General features: G+C 39.7%; 1 protein-coding gene across 1 annotated transcript in view; it reads left to right on the top strand.

The window, feature by feature from the left end:
- The first annotated feature begins 7,047 nt into the window (after positions 1-7,047).
- The window catches only part of HGF (hepatocyte growth factor), a 54,418-nt gene continuing 42,861 nt past the window's right edge, over positions 7,048-18,604 (top strand). The window contains exons 1-2 of the mRNA XM_059471752.1: positions 7,048-7,069; positions 17,878-18,043. Coding sequence (XP_059327735.1) covers positions 7,048-7,069; positions 17,878-18,043 — 188 coding nt within the window. The remainder of the gene's footprint in view (positions 7,070-17,877; positions 18,044-18,604) is intronic.

An 18,604-nucleotide genomic window follows, 5' to 3' on the forward strand; every position in this document is an offset into this window, starting at 1 on the left:
TTTTATGATTAAACCAGGTAAATGAAAAAAAAAAAAAAAAATCAGCCAGGGATGTTCAGTGGTTTTACTTAAGCACACTCTTGGTTTTCACTGACTTCACAGAATGCAGGAGGAAGGGTGAATTCTTTGTACACATAAAAGGAAGCTTTAAGATACTGTCCAAGTGACGTGTACACACACCTCACCTCAGACACTAAAATCATTAATTGATTAAAAGACAGATAATTCTAAAGACAACGAGACTAGGAAATTTTCTCAGTGGTTAAATACTTTAGGGTGAATCTTTTCAAGCTTTTCTACAATAAAGAAAAAAAGTACAAAACCAAATCTAGATTTCCTTGACTGTGGTTAAGCTTTGTACTTTACCTAAATATGCCGAACAATGAAGACTTTCTGAACCAAAAAATCACATCTTCAGAGAAATAACTTTAACTATGGCATGTAAATTAAGGGCTTCTCCAGCTGTTGCTTCATATCAAACATATTCAGCTTCTGTTTTTTTACCAAAGGCCAGTACCCACAACTTAATTCTAGCAGGACCGAGGTCACAGAGAGGTTCATTTTTTCTTACATTCTTGCACAAAATAAAAAATAAATAAAAAGCTACTGTGAGGGGTTTGCACTTCAAATTAGGCCTTGAGTAATATAAAGTACATTAGAATTTATTTACCAGTCCACCAGTGGTGTTTATTCTTTGCAGACTTTTCTCTTGGCACTGCAAGACATTATTAGCAGAGGAAAAATACAAATATAAACCGAAAGTTTTAGCATTCTTCATCCATATACCCTAAACTTTAATTATACCACGAGGAACAAATTCTTTTCATTTGACTGAGGGATTTTTGGTGTTTCAAAATCCACATAACCACAGTACAGCACATCCCACAAAACCTCAAATGAATATTACTAGAAACTTTAATGAAAATAATAATTTTGCATGTACATCTCCATGCAGATGAAACATTTAGGTGTGGAAATATCTAAATTTCAATCAGATAAAATTTTACACATTAATAACAATGTGTTGTATATGATTATTGCATCCTTCCTTCCTTCCTTCCTTCCTTCCTTCTTCCTTCCTTCCTTCCTTCCTTCCTTCCTTCCTTCCTTCCTTCCTTCCTTCCTTCCTTCCTTCCTTCCTTCCTTCCTTCCTTCCTTCCTTCCTTCCTTCCTTCCTTCCTTCCTTCCTTCCTTCCTTCCTTCCTTCCTTCCTTCCTTCCTTCCTTCCTTCCCTTCCTTCCCTCCTTCCTTCCTTCCTTCCTTCCTTCCTTCCTTCCTTCCTTCTTCCTTCCTTCCTTCCTTCCTTCCTTCCTTTTCTCTCTCTTTTCCTTTTCTTTCTTTTCTTTTCTCTTTCTTTTCTTTTCTCTTTCTTTTCTTTTCTTTTCTTTTCTTTTTCTTTTCTTTTCTTTTCTTTTCTTTTCTTTTCTTTTCTTTTCTTTTCTTTTCTTTTCTTTCTTTTCTTTTCTCTTTTCTTTTCTTTTTCTTTTTTCTTTTCTCTCCTCTCCTCTCCTCTCCTCTCCTCCCTCTCTCCTCTCCCTCTCCTCTCCTCTCCTCTCCTCTCCTCTCCTCTCCTCTCCTCTCCTCTCCTCTCCTCTCCTCTCCTCTCCTCTCCTCTCTCTCTCCTCTCCTCTCCTCTCCTCTCCTCTCCTCTCCTCCTCTCCTCTCCTCTCCTCCCTCTCCTTTTCTTTTTCTTTTCCTTTTCCTTTTCCTTTTCCTTTTCCTTTTCCTTTTCTTTTCCTTTTCCTTTTCCTTTCCTTTTCCTTTTCCTTTTCCTTTTCCTTTTCCTTTTCCTTTTCCTTTTCCTTTTCCTTTTCCCAAATATTAGAAAAAGTAAGTTCTGATGGGCTGCACTGTCATCTCCTGCCCTTGGGTACCATTCCATAAATGACTTAAATGACTTTCACACTAGAACTTAAAAATTGTTCTGTTATCCATCTGAACTCCTCCTAGTTGGCATTCAGCAAATATGAGAAAAGCAATTACCATATGTCCCCACACAGGAAAACCATAAAGGATTTATGCTTTTAACTGACTGCAGGGATGAATGCTGGATTCCCTGCCTCGGGTTTAGCAGCCAGACCCCGAACACCTGGGGCTCGGGGTGCAGGAAGAATTGTGAATTATCTATGATTGAATATTATGAACACATGTGAATTAAAATGGGTGGAACCCAGCCCAGCCAAGTCACTCTGGAGCTCGTTTTCATCCTCAAGTTTCCCTGGTGGGATCAGCACCAAGGCTCATGTGAGGTGCCACAAAAGCATCTCCACTGCCCAGGGCTCTGCACACTCGGCTGGGGTGGTCAATCTGCCCGCTGGGACAAGCAGGTCAGATCTGCAACACTTGGTATGATGACATGCAAAGTCCTGTGGACTCAATCTAGAGTTGTAGACTGTGAAGTTTCAGAGCCTTTGCTTTCAACTACCCAATAATTCCCGTGTGTGGATCTTGTTATCCACTTCTTCCTGCTCCTCCTCCCAGTTCTCATGCCTTATTTCCCCTTCTCTTTCTGCACAAGGAGGCATGTGTAATATCCTGGAAAACTCCAGAGCCTGGGCTCTGGCTGAGGTGCCTCAGCAAGTACTGACACCTGTCATGTGCTGTAACTCTGCCTAAACTCTGCCTTACCTGGCAGTGCCAAACCTTGTGGTCCATACCACAATCTAATCTCTTCTGCTCCTAATCTCAAGGTCAGGTTACAAAAAAAAAATAAGACAATAAAGCTTAGTACTTCTTGAAATACGAAGCACAATTGCTCAGTTTAAACTATTCAGGCAGTCTGAGACTTTTTCATTGATTAACTCCGTGTTTAACAGTAATTACTGCAAGCACTTACTAAGTTTTATTTGGCTTATTCTCCAGTAGGACTTTACCACAGTGATACCTATACCAGATAAACCAAGAAGTAAAAAGCAAATATTTTGAGCAAAAGTGTTGCTTCACATGAAAGATGCTGTTTCATTAAAAAAAAAAATTATTTGAAGCTAATGGTGACTTAATATTATTTTGTATACATGTAAGGATTCCTGCCCAAACTGTGAATATCTAGCATTTCTGAACAACAAGTTACATCTGAAAAACAGATTCAACTGTGGTTATGGTCAGAAAAGAGAATATAAAAATAGCAGTTTCCATGTGTTTGGTCATGTCTGCTTACTTTTCCAACCAAAATAAAGTTTTTTGAAATTTTTCACTCATGTAGGCAGTCCAGAGCAAATACATCTTTGGTAAAGTGTGCAAGTAACTCTTTTCTTTTAAGATAACTTTTACAGAAATGTTATGTTACTTTCCTAATACAGAGCTGCACTGATTTGAAAGCCAGGTTATCAGAGCAAGTTTGCAGAGCTGCCAAAAAAATTAGAAAAAAAAATCTAACCAAAAAACCCAACAACCCAAAAATCCCCACTCTCAGATAAGCCCCAAATACAGAAATAGGGAAAGGATTTATAGGTCCAAAAACGTCCCCTCAAATGGTCAGAAAACAATATTCTTGCATAAAACCTACAACTTTTGAATGTTGTATTTTAATTTTTAGTTAGTCTATGTGTAGGCTGAAACAGAACACAGAATTCTTTCTGACAATTTATTTCATAAAAAATGAAATTTTTGCAGCTTTCCTTCATATTGAAAACTCATTTCAAGATAAAATTTGATTGAATTGATAAAATAATATGCTTCCACTGCAAAACAGATGGGGCATGAAGACGCAGAAAAAGGCTCATGCTACATTTTGCAGCGTATGATGTGGCACCATAAAGAATTTTCCTTTCACAGATCCAGATGCAAATCTCAGTCTTGACTGCCTACAAATAGAACATCTGAATACAGAATCTGTAGGATTGTCATGGTTTGTCAAACCACCACAAGGATCCTTCCTTTTCTAATGTACCTGCTGTCCCTGGCCCTCTAGTCCTTGTGTCCTGACCTCCTCTGAGGGGAGATATACACTGGCCTCTGTAAAAGGCAGAGGCATCCTCAAGCAGCTCCCCAGAACTGGACAAATGGAGAAGCAGGACTATGGAGTTACACCTGCCCAGCACAATATCTGCGGCTAAAGAAGCTCATGGCCAGCACTTCAGCTTTCTTAAAGAACTGAGACACATCATGAATAATCCACAAGATTATGTATTAATAATAGGATTCCATATAGCAGAATATTTCCTCCATTAAGGAGCACTCCAGACCTTAAGAGACACAACAGCAATCTTCCTAAAATTTAGGAGGGATGTGAGTACAGGCCAAATATTCTCCTCAGAGTAGTCAGTGGTAAAACACTCTACTTGACTTTAATGGTGCATGATTCTGCCCTCTGCAAAAAACGTCACTCAACACATGCATGGGCCAAAAGTCAAATACATCTGGTTAGCAGAATGTGGCTATTTTGGGCTCAGAATGGTGATATGATTATTTTTGTTGCTTTTTGTTTATACTTATGTCTATCTTTGGCAGGGAGTAAAACAGAAAACAAAAACTGATAAATCCATGTTTTATCAGTTGCACTGGACAAGGATTCCACACAAGGTTGTTGGCCAGTGGAATATATGTTCTCTGTTTCTCAGGTAGTACATCTCCAAGAAATTCCTATAAACTAACATTTACTCTTAGGAGAAAAACGAGGACAGCAAAAAAAAATCAACTAAAACCCCTAGAAATAATGCTCATTCTGAAACAGAAAGCATTTTTTCCACACAAATGTGTTTTTCCTGTAATACCAAATGTTCAAAATATTTTCTTAACAGACTGTCTTTCAACTGGCTTTTGTCACCTTACTTTCATTTAGTAAGGCAGTAATTCCTAAATGGAAATTTTAACTTTTGCCACTGAGCAAAGATAACTGGGTAAAAAGTCCCACTCATATATGTTGGAAATACTTGATCAAAAATTAATTGTGAATTGCGAAAAATCTATTTTTTAAATACCCGTTTCACTCTAATCATCAATATGGGCAAAGGAGTCCAGGCTGGGAAGGAGCCTGGACATTTTTCTGTCTCACATGGCACGGGGCCACATGTGGGTCTCTGGTTTTTCGTGGAAAATGGAGGGAAACAGTTTCCGCTGTTGTCACACACTCCTGCCCTAGATGGTAGGTGGATGCATGGGAGAAAGGAACAGTTTAAATTACAGCAAAACTTTTCCTCAAGTGTTTATTTTTGAACACTTGCATGTCACGAAGGCCGGTCTCATGACTTTAAACAAAACCCAATGTCATTGCTTCCGTGAGGTTAAAATGAAGTGCAAGAGAAAAATTACAATGACTTTGTCTGCAACAGAAGGAAGGTCAGGCATCACTTTGGACTGAAGATCGTCTCCGTGGAGCAGCGCCAGCAGCTGATACTTGACCTTTAAATTCCCCAGAGCCACAATTTTGAGGAAGTGGCATTTGTCAGATGGCCAGAGAGGGTGATGGAAAGGCCAGGCTGGTGGCTGGGGGCGGCCATGGGCAGGTCAGAGGAAAGGTGTTTCCTTACAGCGAAACTGTCCGTGTGGTGGGAGAATCCCAGTGAAATGGCAATGGATGGAGGCGCTGTCTGGCGATGAGGCCAAGGGGCAGGTGCAGAAAGCGGGACGCCGTGAAGGGACAGGGAGGAGAGGTCTGTTCTGGCTGCAGGTGAGATGGCAGTGGGGACTGTGAGGGAACCCTGCCGCAGGAGCCACCAGCCCCGGGGCAAGAGCTGAGGGACCTGGCCCGGCCCGGCTGCTCCTCCCGAGCTTCTGAGGGATGGAGAGAGGCGGGGGGAAGGAGGGGGGAAGGAGGGAGGGATGAGGCGGGGGAAGCCCTTTCCTTGGGCTGGTTGAGGGGTGGGAGGGAAGGGAGGCAACTCCTGAGGAGGGGAGGAGAAGAAGAGGCAGAGAGGGGATGTTGTTAAACAGTTTCTTACCGTAAGAGGGAGTTGGGACCCAGATCTTTCCAGTTAATCACACAACAAACTTAGATCATCGCAATAAAAAGCTCGGCTCACTCTGCCTCCTCGAGTGACCGGCGGTGCACGGGGTCCCTCCGAGGAGCCATCTCCCCTTCTCCTCCCCGCCAGCCACCGGGGGGGCCGCCAGCACCATGCGGGCCACCCACCTCCTGCCAGCCTTGCTGCTCCACCAGCTGCTGCTGCTGCCCACCGCCATCCCCGCGGCAGGTCAGTTCTTCTATCACTTCGCTAGCGACCCCCGGCCGCCTCGCAGCCGCAGCACGGCCCCTGTCCCCCGCTCCGCCGCGGCGGGGAGGGCGCTGGGGCGGCGCGCCGGGCGCTGCCCTCAGGTCTGAGCTCGCAGGTCTGAGCCCGCAGGTGCGGCTGGCAGCGCCTCGCCCTGCCTGTCCGGGCGGGCTGGCAGCGCCGCGGAGCCGAGCGGAGCCGGCCGGGACGAGGCGCGCAGCCCTGAGGGAGGCGGGTCCCGGCCCGGGGCTGCGGAGGGGCCGCCGCTCCCAGCGCCTGCACCGTGCGGGAGTGGGCGCGGGGCTCGCTCAGGACTGGCAGAGCTGGAAAGCGGGAGAGAGGGGAAAGCAAATCGCGTCCTTGCCCAGAGGTGCTCCCTGCCGTTATCAGGATGGGACCGTGTATCCTTAATTTCCAGTGGTAGAATAAATGTTAAATAACAGAAGTTGACAAGGAATACCCAAAGCATGGGATAGTGCATTGCTGAACGGGAATGTCCTTGCTGAAGTTCAACAGCATGAACGTGCTATTTCCAGACTGAAATACTTGTAATTTCATTAGATGTTCCCGCTGAAATCCGGGAGATGGAGGGGGGGGCAAGGAACGAACAATAAGTAATCAAGTGCTGGATGCTCTTTAGCTGAATTTCTTTCCTGAAGTGTCCCCCCTGGACTGATTTTCTGAAGAGCCAACTCTGTGCTTTCTATTGGCCCTCTGGGAAGACGTTTAAGGAAAAAAGTTTGTAAAGGTTTCTACAAACCTTTCCTTCCTTCCTGCAACATTGTTAGGGTCAGACCTTTGCACAGACAGAAACAAAGGACAGGCACAATTCAGGGAAAGAATCTGCCAGGAGCAGGCAAAGCAAGGGCAGGGAACTGTGGCAGCGGGTTCTGGGGCAATGTCTGAGGGCATCAGGCACAGTATGGCATGCTCATGCCTTCCAAGTCATAACTGCTTTCTAGTTAAAGAATAAATACTTTGAAATGGAATTTCAAAGTGGAATATTTTGTGATCTGAGTGGGCAAGTCAAAAACAGACTGGCAGCATCACGTGCAGTAAAACCTGTTGTTTTCCCCCTGCAAGGAAGAATGTGGTTCTGTAGGATGCTGAACAATCTCATTACGGCTTCTGTGCTCAGTCTGCTCACTGAGGATATTGTTTTCACAGGCATTCTTTAGCAGGTGACACAGAGATACAGACACTATGATACTATACTTTTCTGAACTCCTTTTCCATGTACATGGGAATTTCCAATTTTTGGACATGCAGCTTCTCTGAAAAGTGATGACTAGAGCTGGTTAGGAATTTTCTGAGAAAATGTTTTGGGTTTCTTTGACTGGAAAATGCTGATACATCAAAACTTTTCACAAAAATAATTCCTATTAAAGAGAAACTTTCCTGGGTTTGTTTCCCTCAAATCAAATGGCAGAGAAATAGGCAGCAGGAGACCTTGCCAATAGCTTGTAATTGCCAATAGTGGTAACCTGCTGTTGAGAAACCCTCACCTGTGACAGAAGCTCATCAACTGATGGGCTAGTTAAGAAAAAAAAAAAGAGCAAAATAAACACTGCAGACATAATCACACACACTTTATTCCTTGGGCCAAAAGTACTCAACCAGTCCACAGTCAAGCTCATAATAAGCTAGGTCATGCTTTGTTTTCCTGGTAAGTCAGGGTGCTTTTCTTGAGTGAGAGTCCTTGTTGTCTCTGACCGTAGGCTCTTAGTGCTGGTCTGTGGTTTACCAACTTCAATGAATGTTGGATCTACTTAATATTTTGTGAGGGAGACTGAGACACCTTCTGTACTGCCTGTATCAGTACTGGGCTGATGAATAGGGTGGTGCCTTAACCAATGGCCTCTCCAGTTTGGGGGTGAATGGTTCACCTGGATGAGAAGAAAAATCAGATTTCCAAAACTTCATAGTTTTTAGAGTAGGACTTGTTTTCTGACCTGCTCTCGTGGTGACAGTATCTTGACAGCACTGCCTTTCTTAATTTTCCTCTCCCATTTTCCTTAATATTAATTAATCCTGTTGTTTGCCTTATTGACAAGAAAGATGACTCTTAGCACACAGTGCCATATTGCTTGCCTTGTTTTTGAAAGCACATGGTCTTCAAAAAGAATGTCTGTATATTTACATGTAGGCAAGGGAAAGTTGTGCTACTTCTTTATGAAAATACAAATTTCTGGTCAATTTCTGTAAATGATTGCCTTGTAAACATATATATTGTCTTTGGGATGTTGGATCCTTTTTACTGGGATGTATTTAGGAAAGATTAGGATTTGCCTATATATGATTATTTTTGGATATGAAAAACAAGCTAAATGATGAAAATAGAATTAAAACACAAGAAGTCTTTTTTTAATGCACATCCATACTTCTAGTGCTGTTCTGTCAAATCTGATTTCAAATGTACATAAGGGTGAATTTAGTTTCTTCTGTGAATGAATATTCTGGGTTTGTAATCTCATGCCCTAAGTTCTATGGAAAGACAATGTCCTGTGTAACAGAAGTTGCTGACTAATGCAGTTGGGTTATATTAAGGGGTAAAGAAAAAGGAGGGTGAAGAAAACACAAGAAATTTAAATGTCAGCAAGCTGTCTATGCTATCACTTTCTGAGTTCCTTTTTAATATATAAAAGATAAGACTGTGATTGATGAGAGATAAATGTGCATGGTTCCTACAGACTGCTTGCCTAGTCATTATCAATATCCTGTAAGTCTCTGTCACTTGCACAAAGAAATTAATCTGTAGCTAATAACTTCATCAAGGAGTTTTCTTTCTTGATCAAATGCTCTTATTATTCAGTATTCTTGGGAAGAATCTCTTTAATAATGTTCATTTAGTGAAACTAAAAATGACTCTTTAATCAAAGCAACAAGTAGATTGGCATGTTGCAAAAGAGTGAATGTTAAAGATTTATTTAAATTAAAGATACATTTTTCTGTGAGAAGACTGTCAGCCAAGTGTGTTTATTCAAATTTATTTAAAGCACATTCTGTAGTTTGGATGATCTGAAGAAGTTGCTAATGAAGATGTGGGAGTTGCTCTTAGTTCCTATATATATTATCACTTAAAGAAAAAAAAAATCAAATCCCATAGCCATAATCAATTTTTGAATGTTGTGTATTCCTGTGGTCTGCATAGCTAAGTATATTTTTAAAAATTAATGTGATTTATACTTTCCCATCCCAGCTGTAGATAATCATTATACTATATACTGTCAACAAAGTGCAATGATACTGTGCCAGTTGGAAGAGTGTATTCCTTCTGTTTAATGGAATCCTTTTGGTACTCAGTGCCAGGGGCTGCTTGTTTTGCTCTCACATGTAATACAGCTCTTACCCTGCTTAACAGATTTTCTGTTTCTATTAATGCCATTTTCATAACCAACATAGCAGGAGAATATAGAGTTGAAAGACATGAGATTAAAATGTTGCGTAAAACTCTGGAAAATTGACCACTGAAGTCAAGGAAAGGAAAGCCTCTTATTGGAGGAGCTCATCTGTCATTATTGTAATACTTCAACTGAGGCCAGGGTTGGAAGGGAAATGTGCAGTCTCCCTCAGAGAGCAGAATATCTCCCTTTTGGATCTTTATGCTGAACATTAGTTTGCCACTTATGCATTTCAGACTTTTCCAAGGAGGTTTAAAACCAGGATAACTGGGCCTCTTTTTGAGTAAAAGCATGATGTGGAACAAAAAAGCATCACCCTGGATGTTTGCAATTACTTGTACTGGATGAGTATGGAATTTCACTTTCTCCCCATCAGCACTAAGATGGGCTGGAATGGCAGGGACTGGAAGGCAGCACAGAGGTGAGAATGGATTGATCATGGGGGTGAGAAAGGATTGCTCTCCATGCTTACTTGGGAAGCAAGGATAGTAGGACAACTGCCATAATGCAGGCAACATTTGAGCCTTGCTGGGCAAAGTATGGCAGCTAAAAACCCTGGGAAGAAGGGGTGGGGACATGCTCCCTGTTACCCCATCTTCTCCTGTCAGCTTTTGTGGCAGTGCCCAGAGGGTTTAGAGCTGTTCCCGAATGTGGTTAGTACCTCCATGCAAAGCAGCACTGTGGTGAAGCAGAGCTGGGAACATGCTCCAGATTAGTCAAACGTGTTGGCAAAATGTAGCTGTAGTTTTCAGTGGCTTGTGGGCCTCCACCCATGTGCTGTCTGGTGAGCCCAGCCGTGCCTGGCAGTGCTCGGTGCTGCTGGCCCAGCTGGGACTGGCTGCTCCCTCTGTCCCCCCTCAGCTCCAGCTTCTCCTATGACTCGCTGCCTTGGCCAGCAGCACTATTTTCATGTATACAACACGAAGCAAGGCTCTCATCACTCCTCACAGGGGCTGCTTTGCTGCTCTCAGCCATCTGGCATTCTTTGTTTTGCCCAGTCCCTGCCCTGCCTGCTTGTGCTTTTCTCCTTACCCCTTGCTGCATGCCCGGAATTCCGGTTGACTGGGACACCATCATAGGGTGTCCCAGTCCCACAACATGCTGGGTGCCTCAAAGGAGACACCAAGTGCTTGTAAAGATTGCGGAATGCAGTGGAAAATGGTGGGGATTTAATACATGTGCACAATGTGCAAGAGAGCAAATCTTACCAGGGAAAATCCTCTCAGTCATTTAGCCAGAGGTTAGATACAGTAAGTCAGAGTACAAACTGCTGCACATTTGTTACTGCCAGTGGGTCCCAGCATCCTGCTGAGCAGATAACCTTTTCTTGGAAGGAAAAGATCTGTCCATTTGCAGCTACCATCCAATTTTAGAACACACTATCAGTCGTTAGCATTACCCTTAGCTCCTTGAGTTTCCATGCTGACCATAGGAGTGGATTCCAAAGGCAGGACTTAGCAGGAACATGAAGTTGGGTTCCCAGTTACCTGGCAGGCTTTGCAGTTGCTAATAAGGGGGTGTGGGTGTGTGGTGTGAGTTGCAATGTAAAGCCAAAAAGAAATATCTTTTTGCATTTCCTGAATCTGCTCAACAACTAGACTGAGAGCCAATGTAGAAATACGGAAACCATTATCTATTATATATAGATATTGTATGGATAGTTATATATATTTCAAACTACTTTCTAAAAATTGTGTGGTTTTTTTCCCCATAAGGCTCTTGTGCCAAGAAAATAAATGTCAGAAGTTAAAATATTCACATCATCCTCCAGGTACTTCTGAGAAACTGTTTAGTTTTGACAAGCTAGAGATGCCTCCTTGGACAGCTGCTTTTATTTTGGTGACTTTCCATCTCTACAGCTGACTGCAGATTTTCTGGGTATGCTTGGTAAACTTCTTTTACGCCAAATTATTGTCTTACATAAATAACTGCATTAAACTTAATCTGGCATTTTAAGCCTATCCAATCTACAAAGTTGTTTTCTTGGGCACAGCTCAGATTGCTCCAGTTTCTCATTATGTTGGTCTGCCTTTCTTCCCTTATTTTTCCTTTTCCCTCAAATGAGAAGTCATTTGGAAAAGGTGTTCACTTTTTGCATTCTAGCCAGGAATCTGGATATTTCTGATACTGAAACAGGCAGAAGGAAAAGTCAAAGTAAGTGAAAGTAAGTTAAAAGTGTTGAGCACTAATTCTTTTTGTCAGAGTGATTCTGTTATGACTTGATTTGAGACAAAATTGCCTTGAATGTATTTATTGAAGAAGTGCTTTTGAATGGTTTGCATAGATTACAATCCTGTGATGACCCTATTTATGATGTTAGGATTAACATTCATCTTTAACATCCTTTCTTTTATTTCTGTGACCACACCGTTAACTTAAGCATGTTGTATCCAAAAGCATTTAGTAACACCTACTTTCACCATCTGGTGAAGATTGGGTTTGTTTGTTTTTTCTTTCTTTCTTGATGAAGCCAGTATATTTACACTATCATACTGAGGAACACACCAGAATACAGTTTACCCCAATGTTTTATATCATTTAAGAAGCATTGTCTTGGAAAAACTTTATTAAAACTATCCTTTCTATCATATTTTATAGACAAGTTAAACACCTCACTGTATTTGCATACTGGTTTCAACCCATGTATGATGAGAACTGTTGCTTTTTTTCAAACCCCACTCACTGATTTTTTTTTTGTTACACAAGTTCTGCCAAATTCTGTTTTATGTACATAAACATACTTTGTTTTTAATTTTCTTATTAAATCATCAATGTTTACACTGGGATAAGCATTCTGCTTTGATATATCTGACACTTTGATAATACATTGTTCTGCAGATTTTTGCTTTGCATTTTTTTTCCCATTCAGAAACTTATGGATATAAGTTACCATGCATTTTTTGTCCATTATACTGTCCCCTGAAAAAATGTTTGATATGTTTACTGTATTGAACTGTGCTTTCCTACATTTATTTCAGGTGTGTTTAAAGTTGAGGATTTTTTTTTTTAATTAAAGATCTTTGATATGATGGTAGATTTCCGATTTCCCCCCACCCTGTGCCCAAGTTTTAAATTACATGATATTCCTTTCATAATTTTTTTCCTAGCTCATTGGGAAAATCCAGTTTTCTTTATCTTGCAGTGATGATTATGATAAAAATTAAATTAATAACTAATCTCATTTTAGCATTCTGACCTGGTTATCAATTATAACATAAATAAGTCAATCTCTAATTAGTCCATCTGTTAACTTCTCAAGGTCAAGTGGCTTAATTTCATTGCAAACATGATGCAAAATATTAAACAGAGATCTAATATTCCAGTTGATACTAAAAACAGCACCTATGTCTGTTTTATATTTCTGATGTAATTGTGTCACTTTATATGACCATTTTTCTTCACTGGAATATATTTTGAATAATCAGCTTCTCTGTGCTTCCTGCACAGCATGTGGATAATTTCCCTATTTTAAATATTTCTCCTCATGTCATGTTATTTTATCTTTCATTCTCCATTTGCAAGGACTGCAGTTGATTCCTGCAGTTCTCTGACAGCATCTGCTAGTCTAAGAAATTCAGGTATCTTAATTATCTTCATTTATTTTCCCATAGATTTAGTTTATTTCCAACATCTGACAAACAACAGTGATGATTTTAGGTGAGTGTTTATATTTCTTAAAAACTGGAAGTTATAAAAGGTCCCCGCACAGGTGAAAGTTTAGCTCAAAAAAGCAAATAAATATTAAAATGCTCAAGTTCTGCAAGTCTAAATAAACAGAAAAGGGAAATAAAACTCAATCACAAAGAACCAAGTTTTCATTAAGAACCTCAATTAAAACATAAACATTAATTTAAATGTATTTATCTTCCCATTTGGAAAACCTGTTGTTAAGTTTGGATGGTTTTGTTGTGTATAACAAAGTGGGATGTAAAATTAAAAAGAAACAAGAGGAATAAGTTTTCTTACATAATCAGGAAACTTCAAGATGTGTTTCTTTAAGAAAGTACCAACTTTTGCATAGACTAGAGGGAAATTTGAAAACCCTGGAGCTGACATGCTGAGTGCATCATAACTGATATTTAATAAAAGATTTCTAGAGCCTGCAACATGTCCATAGAAGTAGAAATTTTTCCAGGGGAAGCAGCCAGTATGCTCCAGTTGTGCTCTGTAATACCATAACTTTGCAGCCTAAAATGTACATCTTTATTAGAAAAAGCTGGAGTGGTGGAGGAAGGAGAAAGGGATTACCCATGAAGCAGATAAATTCAAGTAATCTCTTTGTAAAAAAAAGTAACACAAGTAATGTTTTGATCTCATTGTAATGAACAAAGATGATCTTTGGGCCTCATGACACCCTGTGTGCTATTTTGATTACCACAAAAGTGGTATTGTATTTGCTGTCGCAGGTTTTTTACTACTACATAGATAATGCAAAACCAAATACTTTTTGTGATCATACTAAGACCTGAGGGTGTAAAATGTGCGTTGCTTAGGTGTTTGAACTCTAAAAAACCTGGAACTACTGAATTTCTATACTCTCATATAGCTTAGTATCAGAACAGTTTTGTTCTGCAAGGTGTAAATTGGAATTTGAGATACAGAACATAATCAGGTGGTTACAGAACTGAGTGATGTGGTGCTTTGGGAAACCAGAGCCCTTTTTTGGTGTGGGACACATGGCCAGAAGGGAAAAAGCTATACTGCTGACATTTTTCTGTCAGCCCAGTGATTACAGAATACCTGGAGAGAAAGAGACGTCAAAACACAAGCACCTTTGCTGATTCAAACCAGTTTCTCTTGTTAATCAAGAAACTTTCTTTCCTTGTCATTGCATACTGTGGCCTCCATTGCTCACAGTTCTCTATGTTACTGGTTCTGTTTTGTATAAAGATAATTAAAATTACAGTGAAGCAGGTTCTAGAACACAGGCACTGGAACTTGCTGGTGAGTTTTCTTACAAAAATGCTGTAAAATGCCAGTTTTCTTTATCTCTGATTATTGAGACTATTTGACATGGACTGGAACTGCTCCAAGAAAAGGTATTGTTGGAAATCTTTCCTCCAGGTGCCCCATAGCAGTCTCAGTCAATGATTCTTATCTGAGAAGACTGTTCAGAAACTTCATTTGAAAATCTTATTAAGGGAACTGAAAGGTGAGTTCTTGTAGCTCCAAGGTAAATGTCTTTCCCTGTGAGGTACCTCTTAAGTAAATATTTAAAGTCTTTTATGAAAATGGAACACCAGCAGGGAGACTGGAAATCCCATATGAGGTTATGGAGCACTTGTCCAGTGCTGCATCCTACTAGAGCAGATGTGTAATTTCCAATTTCCTTGGGCACTGACTGAGCTTATCTCTTTTCTGTTCAACTTCATGTTAAGAAACACGAAAAAGGCACCATCCTCACCATTTTAAGATTTTTTTAAGTTGACTGGAGAAATATTTTTGGTTAGTGGTTGTTTCTGTTGAAGAAAAAAATGTTGGTTCATATTTGACTGGATTCCTTTGTGTTTGAATCAGCTGCTAATATTTTCAAATTTAAGTGGAATGTCAGACTTCCCTGGTAATGTGATATGAAACTACAGAAAACATCAGAGGACATGGCCCACAAAATGAGAAGAAATCCTGATTAATCAAAGTTTAAAAAATTGAAATGAATGGCAATCACCAATTAGTTGCATTGTATGCATGCTGCATACTAACCTTTAATGTGGGGCATGCCTAAGACACTGTTTGAGTTAACTTTTTATTAATAAAGGCACCTAATTTGACACAAAAAGAATATTGTTTTCATATATTTTGTTAGGAGAATTGTTAAAGTAGTGCTTTGCATTATTCTGATGTTTCTAACAGTCACACCACAGATGCACTTGGCCCTTTGCCTCTTGGATTATAGGCAAGACATAGAATGTTGTTGTTTGAAAGCTAAACTAAATCAGGCTGTTATGAATTGCTAAATGCAAGATCAAACTCATAATCCTCTTTGGACAACTGCTAGGAAAAGAAGGACAAAAAGAAAAAGCAGAACTCTGCACCATATTTTTCAGGCAGAACAGAATTTCTTGATTGTTTAAATCATATTCTTGCATGCTGGCTGGTGAGTTTAAGAAGCTGTTATCTTGGGAATTAAGATAATGACACTTATCAGTAGATGGGAAATGTTAGTATCAGGAACTGAAAGAAAACACTTTTTGATATTTCTCTACAGATTCTTACCACCACTTGACATAAAAGTCTTGACTGAGACAACATAAAAACTAACAAGTATGTCTTGGAAGATAATAGATTGAGAAATGCACCACAAAAGCTTTATGGAAGATTTGTTTTTCTGTGGTTGACTTAAGGGGTAAATGCAATTCTTTTTGAAGCATTTTGTTTCTATCACAGGTATAACAAAACAAAGAAAAAAAACAAACAGCTTCAATGTAGACACAACCATTTCCAGTAACAGGTTCAGGATCCTTAAGATGAGAACATTACCATAACATTTCTCTAAGCAGTGATTCATTTTGGGTGCATGTGCACTGCACATATAGAAGGCTGAAAATGCTTAAGAGAGCTGATAGGAGTCCCTAACACAACACCAAAATTATTAGCATTGGATTTTTTGATCAAAAGCATCTTCATATGATAATAATAGTTATATTTAAAGATAAATCAGTTATTTTCTTAACTTTTCTGTGATTGGGATTAAAATTGTGAGTTGTTAGATGCTGCGGAGTGGCATGATTTACTTTCATCAGTTCAAAATGAAAGGAAGATGAGGGAAAGATTATTTTATAGGAATATTATAGCAGAGTTATTCTGCTCCTTTGTTTTTCTTCTTTTTTTAAAAGCTGAAAATTGATGAGGTCTAATGTAGATGTCTTTGTGATACTTCTAGATGTTTTAGGGATAACTCGCCACTGAGAGGTGTGATTTAGCTGAATCCAATGCAAATGTGAACTCAGTGATCAGGATGGAAGTTCTGCAAAGGGAACACTCCTAAGGTCTCTTTGGGTTTCCATTACATGGGTCTGGCAGTGACTCCTGTAGAGCCTCAGCTATTGCTATTTGCATTTATTCTGGGCTTCTGCAGAGTGCACCAAGCAAAACTTTACTGGCCTAAGTGCACTCTGCATGTGCCTGAGGATCTGTTCAGAGCACTGGGCTGAGGTTATTGGAAAACCTCTGGTGAAATTTAATAAATTGAACCTGAGCATTTGTGTTCTATTATTGTTGCAGAGTCTGTAGAGAAAAATGAAAGGACAGCTGTGAATACAGTTACATGGGAAGAAGTTACGGAAAATAATATTATCTACTCTGTAAACTAAGGAGGAATTTATTCACCTAACCTTACGTGGATAAGCCATCTAATCCAAAAAGATCATCTGGGATCACTGAGTGAAATAGGAGAAATAGATCCACAGGGCAATTTATTCTCTCTATGTTACTCATCTGACAGAATAGGGACAGTTATCGCCAGATGTGCTCATCTGTCTTCAGAGACAATGGAATAGCCTTCACTGGTAGACTGGTTTTCATGGAATGTAAAGCAAAAATATAAATAAATATTGGGAAAATTCTGGAATTTTCTTGCAGATATCAAAGACCTTTCCACTTGCACTTTAGCCAAACATCTTTAGCCAATCTTCCTCCCTCCATTCGATACCTCTGCCTCTGGGCTTTTCAATAGAGACATGGAAACGAGATCATTGTGTTCATTTTTGCAGGAATCTTTGCAACACTACAGACTATTTCCATGCTATGGCCTCTGTCTGACCTTATAATCTTTTCTGTGAGCTACAATTCTAGATCAGTCACACTTATACTGGACACAACATTCACACTGAGACTTCACTGGAGCAGTGAGATGATTATTTTGTGTTACTTCCAGAATCCAATTTTTTCACAATTTGTGATAAGTCTATTGTTTTAAGAACTGCTTTTTGCATTCAGGAAGCGATCTTTTTCACTTGAGCTTCTCATGGAAATATTTACAAGATCTCAGGTAATTATTTGGCATATTTTGCAGGTTCTGAAAAAAATTTACAAAGCATGAGAACTTTTCCTTTTACCCTTTTACAGCATTGTGCAAGTCTTATTTGAAACTGGTTTTGCTATATTTCCTACTATTTTGGTTTTTAAAATGGAAGTCATTGTCTAAAATAATCAATTTTTCTGCAGTATATACTTATACCCTATTTTTGTGAGATTCTCTATGCTTTAGGTTCTAAAGATAATTCCTAGAAAATATTATCCATATCTAATGCCATCCTTAATCTCAGCATTCTTCTTAAAAATATTTTTTGTGGGTTTTTTTTCTTCTTATTCTTTGTTTCTTTTTTTAGAGGGCAAAGGCAAAAAGAGAAATCCTCTTCATGACTTCAAAAAAACAGGAGAGTTGATGCTCATTAAAGTAAACAAAACACTGGAAGTAAAAACGAAGCTGTTAAATACCACAGAGCAATGTGCAAAGAGATGCAGCAGGAACAAGGGCCTTTCCTTCACTTGCAAGTAAGTTATGTATCTCTTTTGTTTGTTTTTTTTTTCCCTAAGGAAACAGGTATAACAGGCTTTGACCAAAGATCTCTCTGTGATTGTCATCAATGGTAGCTTGTACTGAGAACAACCTAGATTGTGATTTTTGATTTCAGTGACCTTGCTCTGCCTGTCCAGAGTGTCAGTCTGAGGCTTTATCTGAGTTGTCTGTCTTCTTAGCTTGTCCAATCAGTAATCTTTTCCATAACATAGCTGACAAAATGTACTCATGTTAAGATGCTGATCACTTGGGCTGCAATGTAGCATTAGGTGAACATTTCTGAGATTTTCAGGTTTCTTATAAAGTAGTTATTGTCACGCATCATAGCTGAAGTGTTTCAGCACCACTTCAGACCATATTCTGTCTTCATTCTTTGCACATTACTCCTGCTGAAATCAATGAGACCCTCACACATGGAGCCCAGATACATGCCCTGCAGAAGTTCACTGGCAAGTACTGTGAATCTGATACAATGGAATCAAACCTGGGCTGTGGATGGCTATCCTTCAGCATCTGCTGTCTCTTAGAAACATATC

Source organism: Ammospiza nelsoni, chromosome 5, assembly GCF_027579445.1.
Source record: "Ammospiza nelsoni isolate bAmmNel1 chromosome 5, bAmmNel1.pri, whole genome shotgun sequence".
NCBI classification, from domain to species: Eukaryota; Metazoa; Chordata; class Aves; order Passeriformes; family Passerellidae; genus Ammospiza; species Ammospiza nelsoni.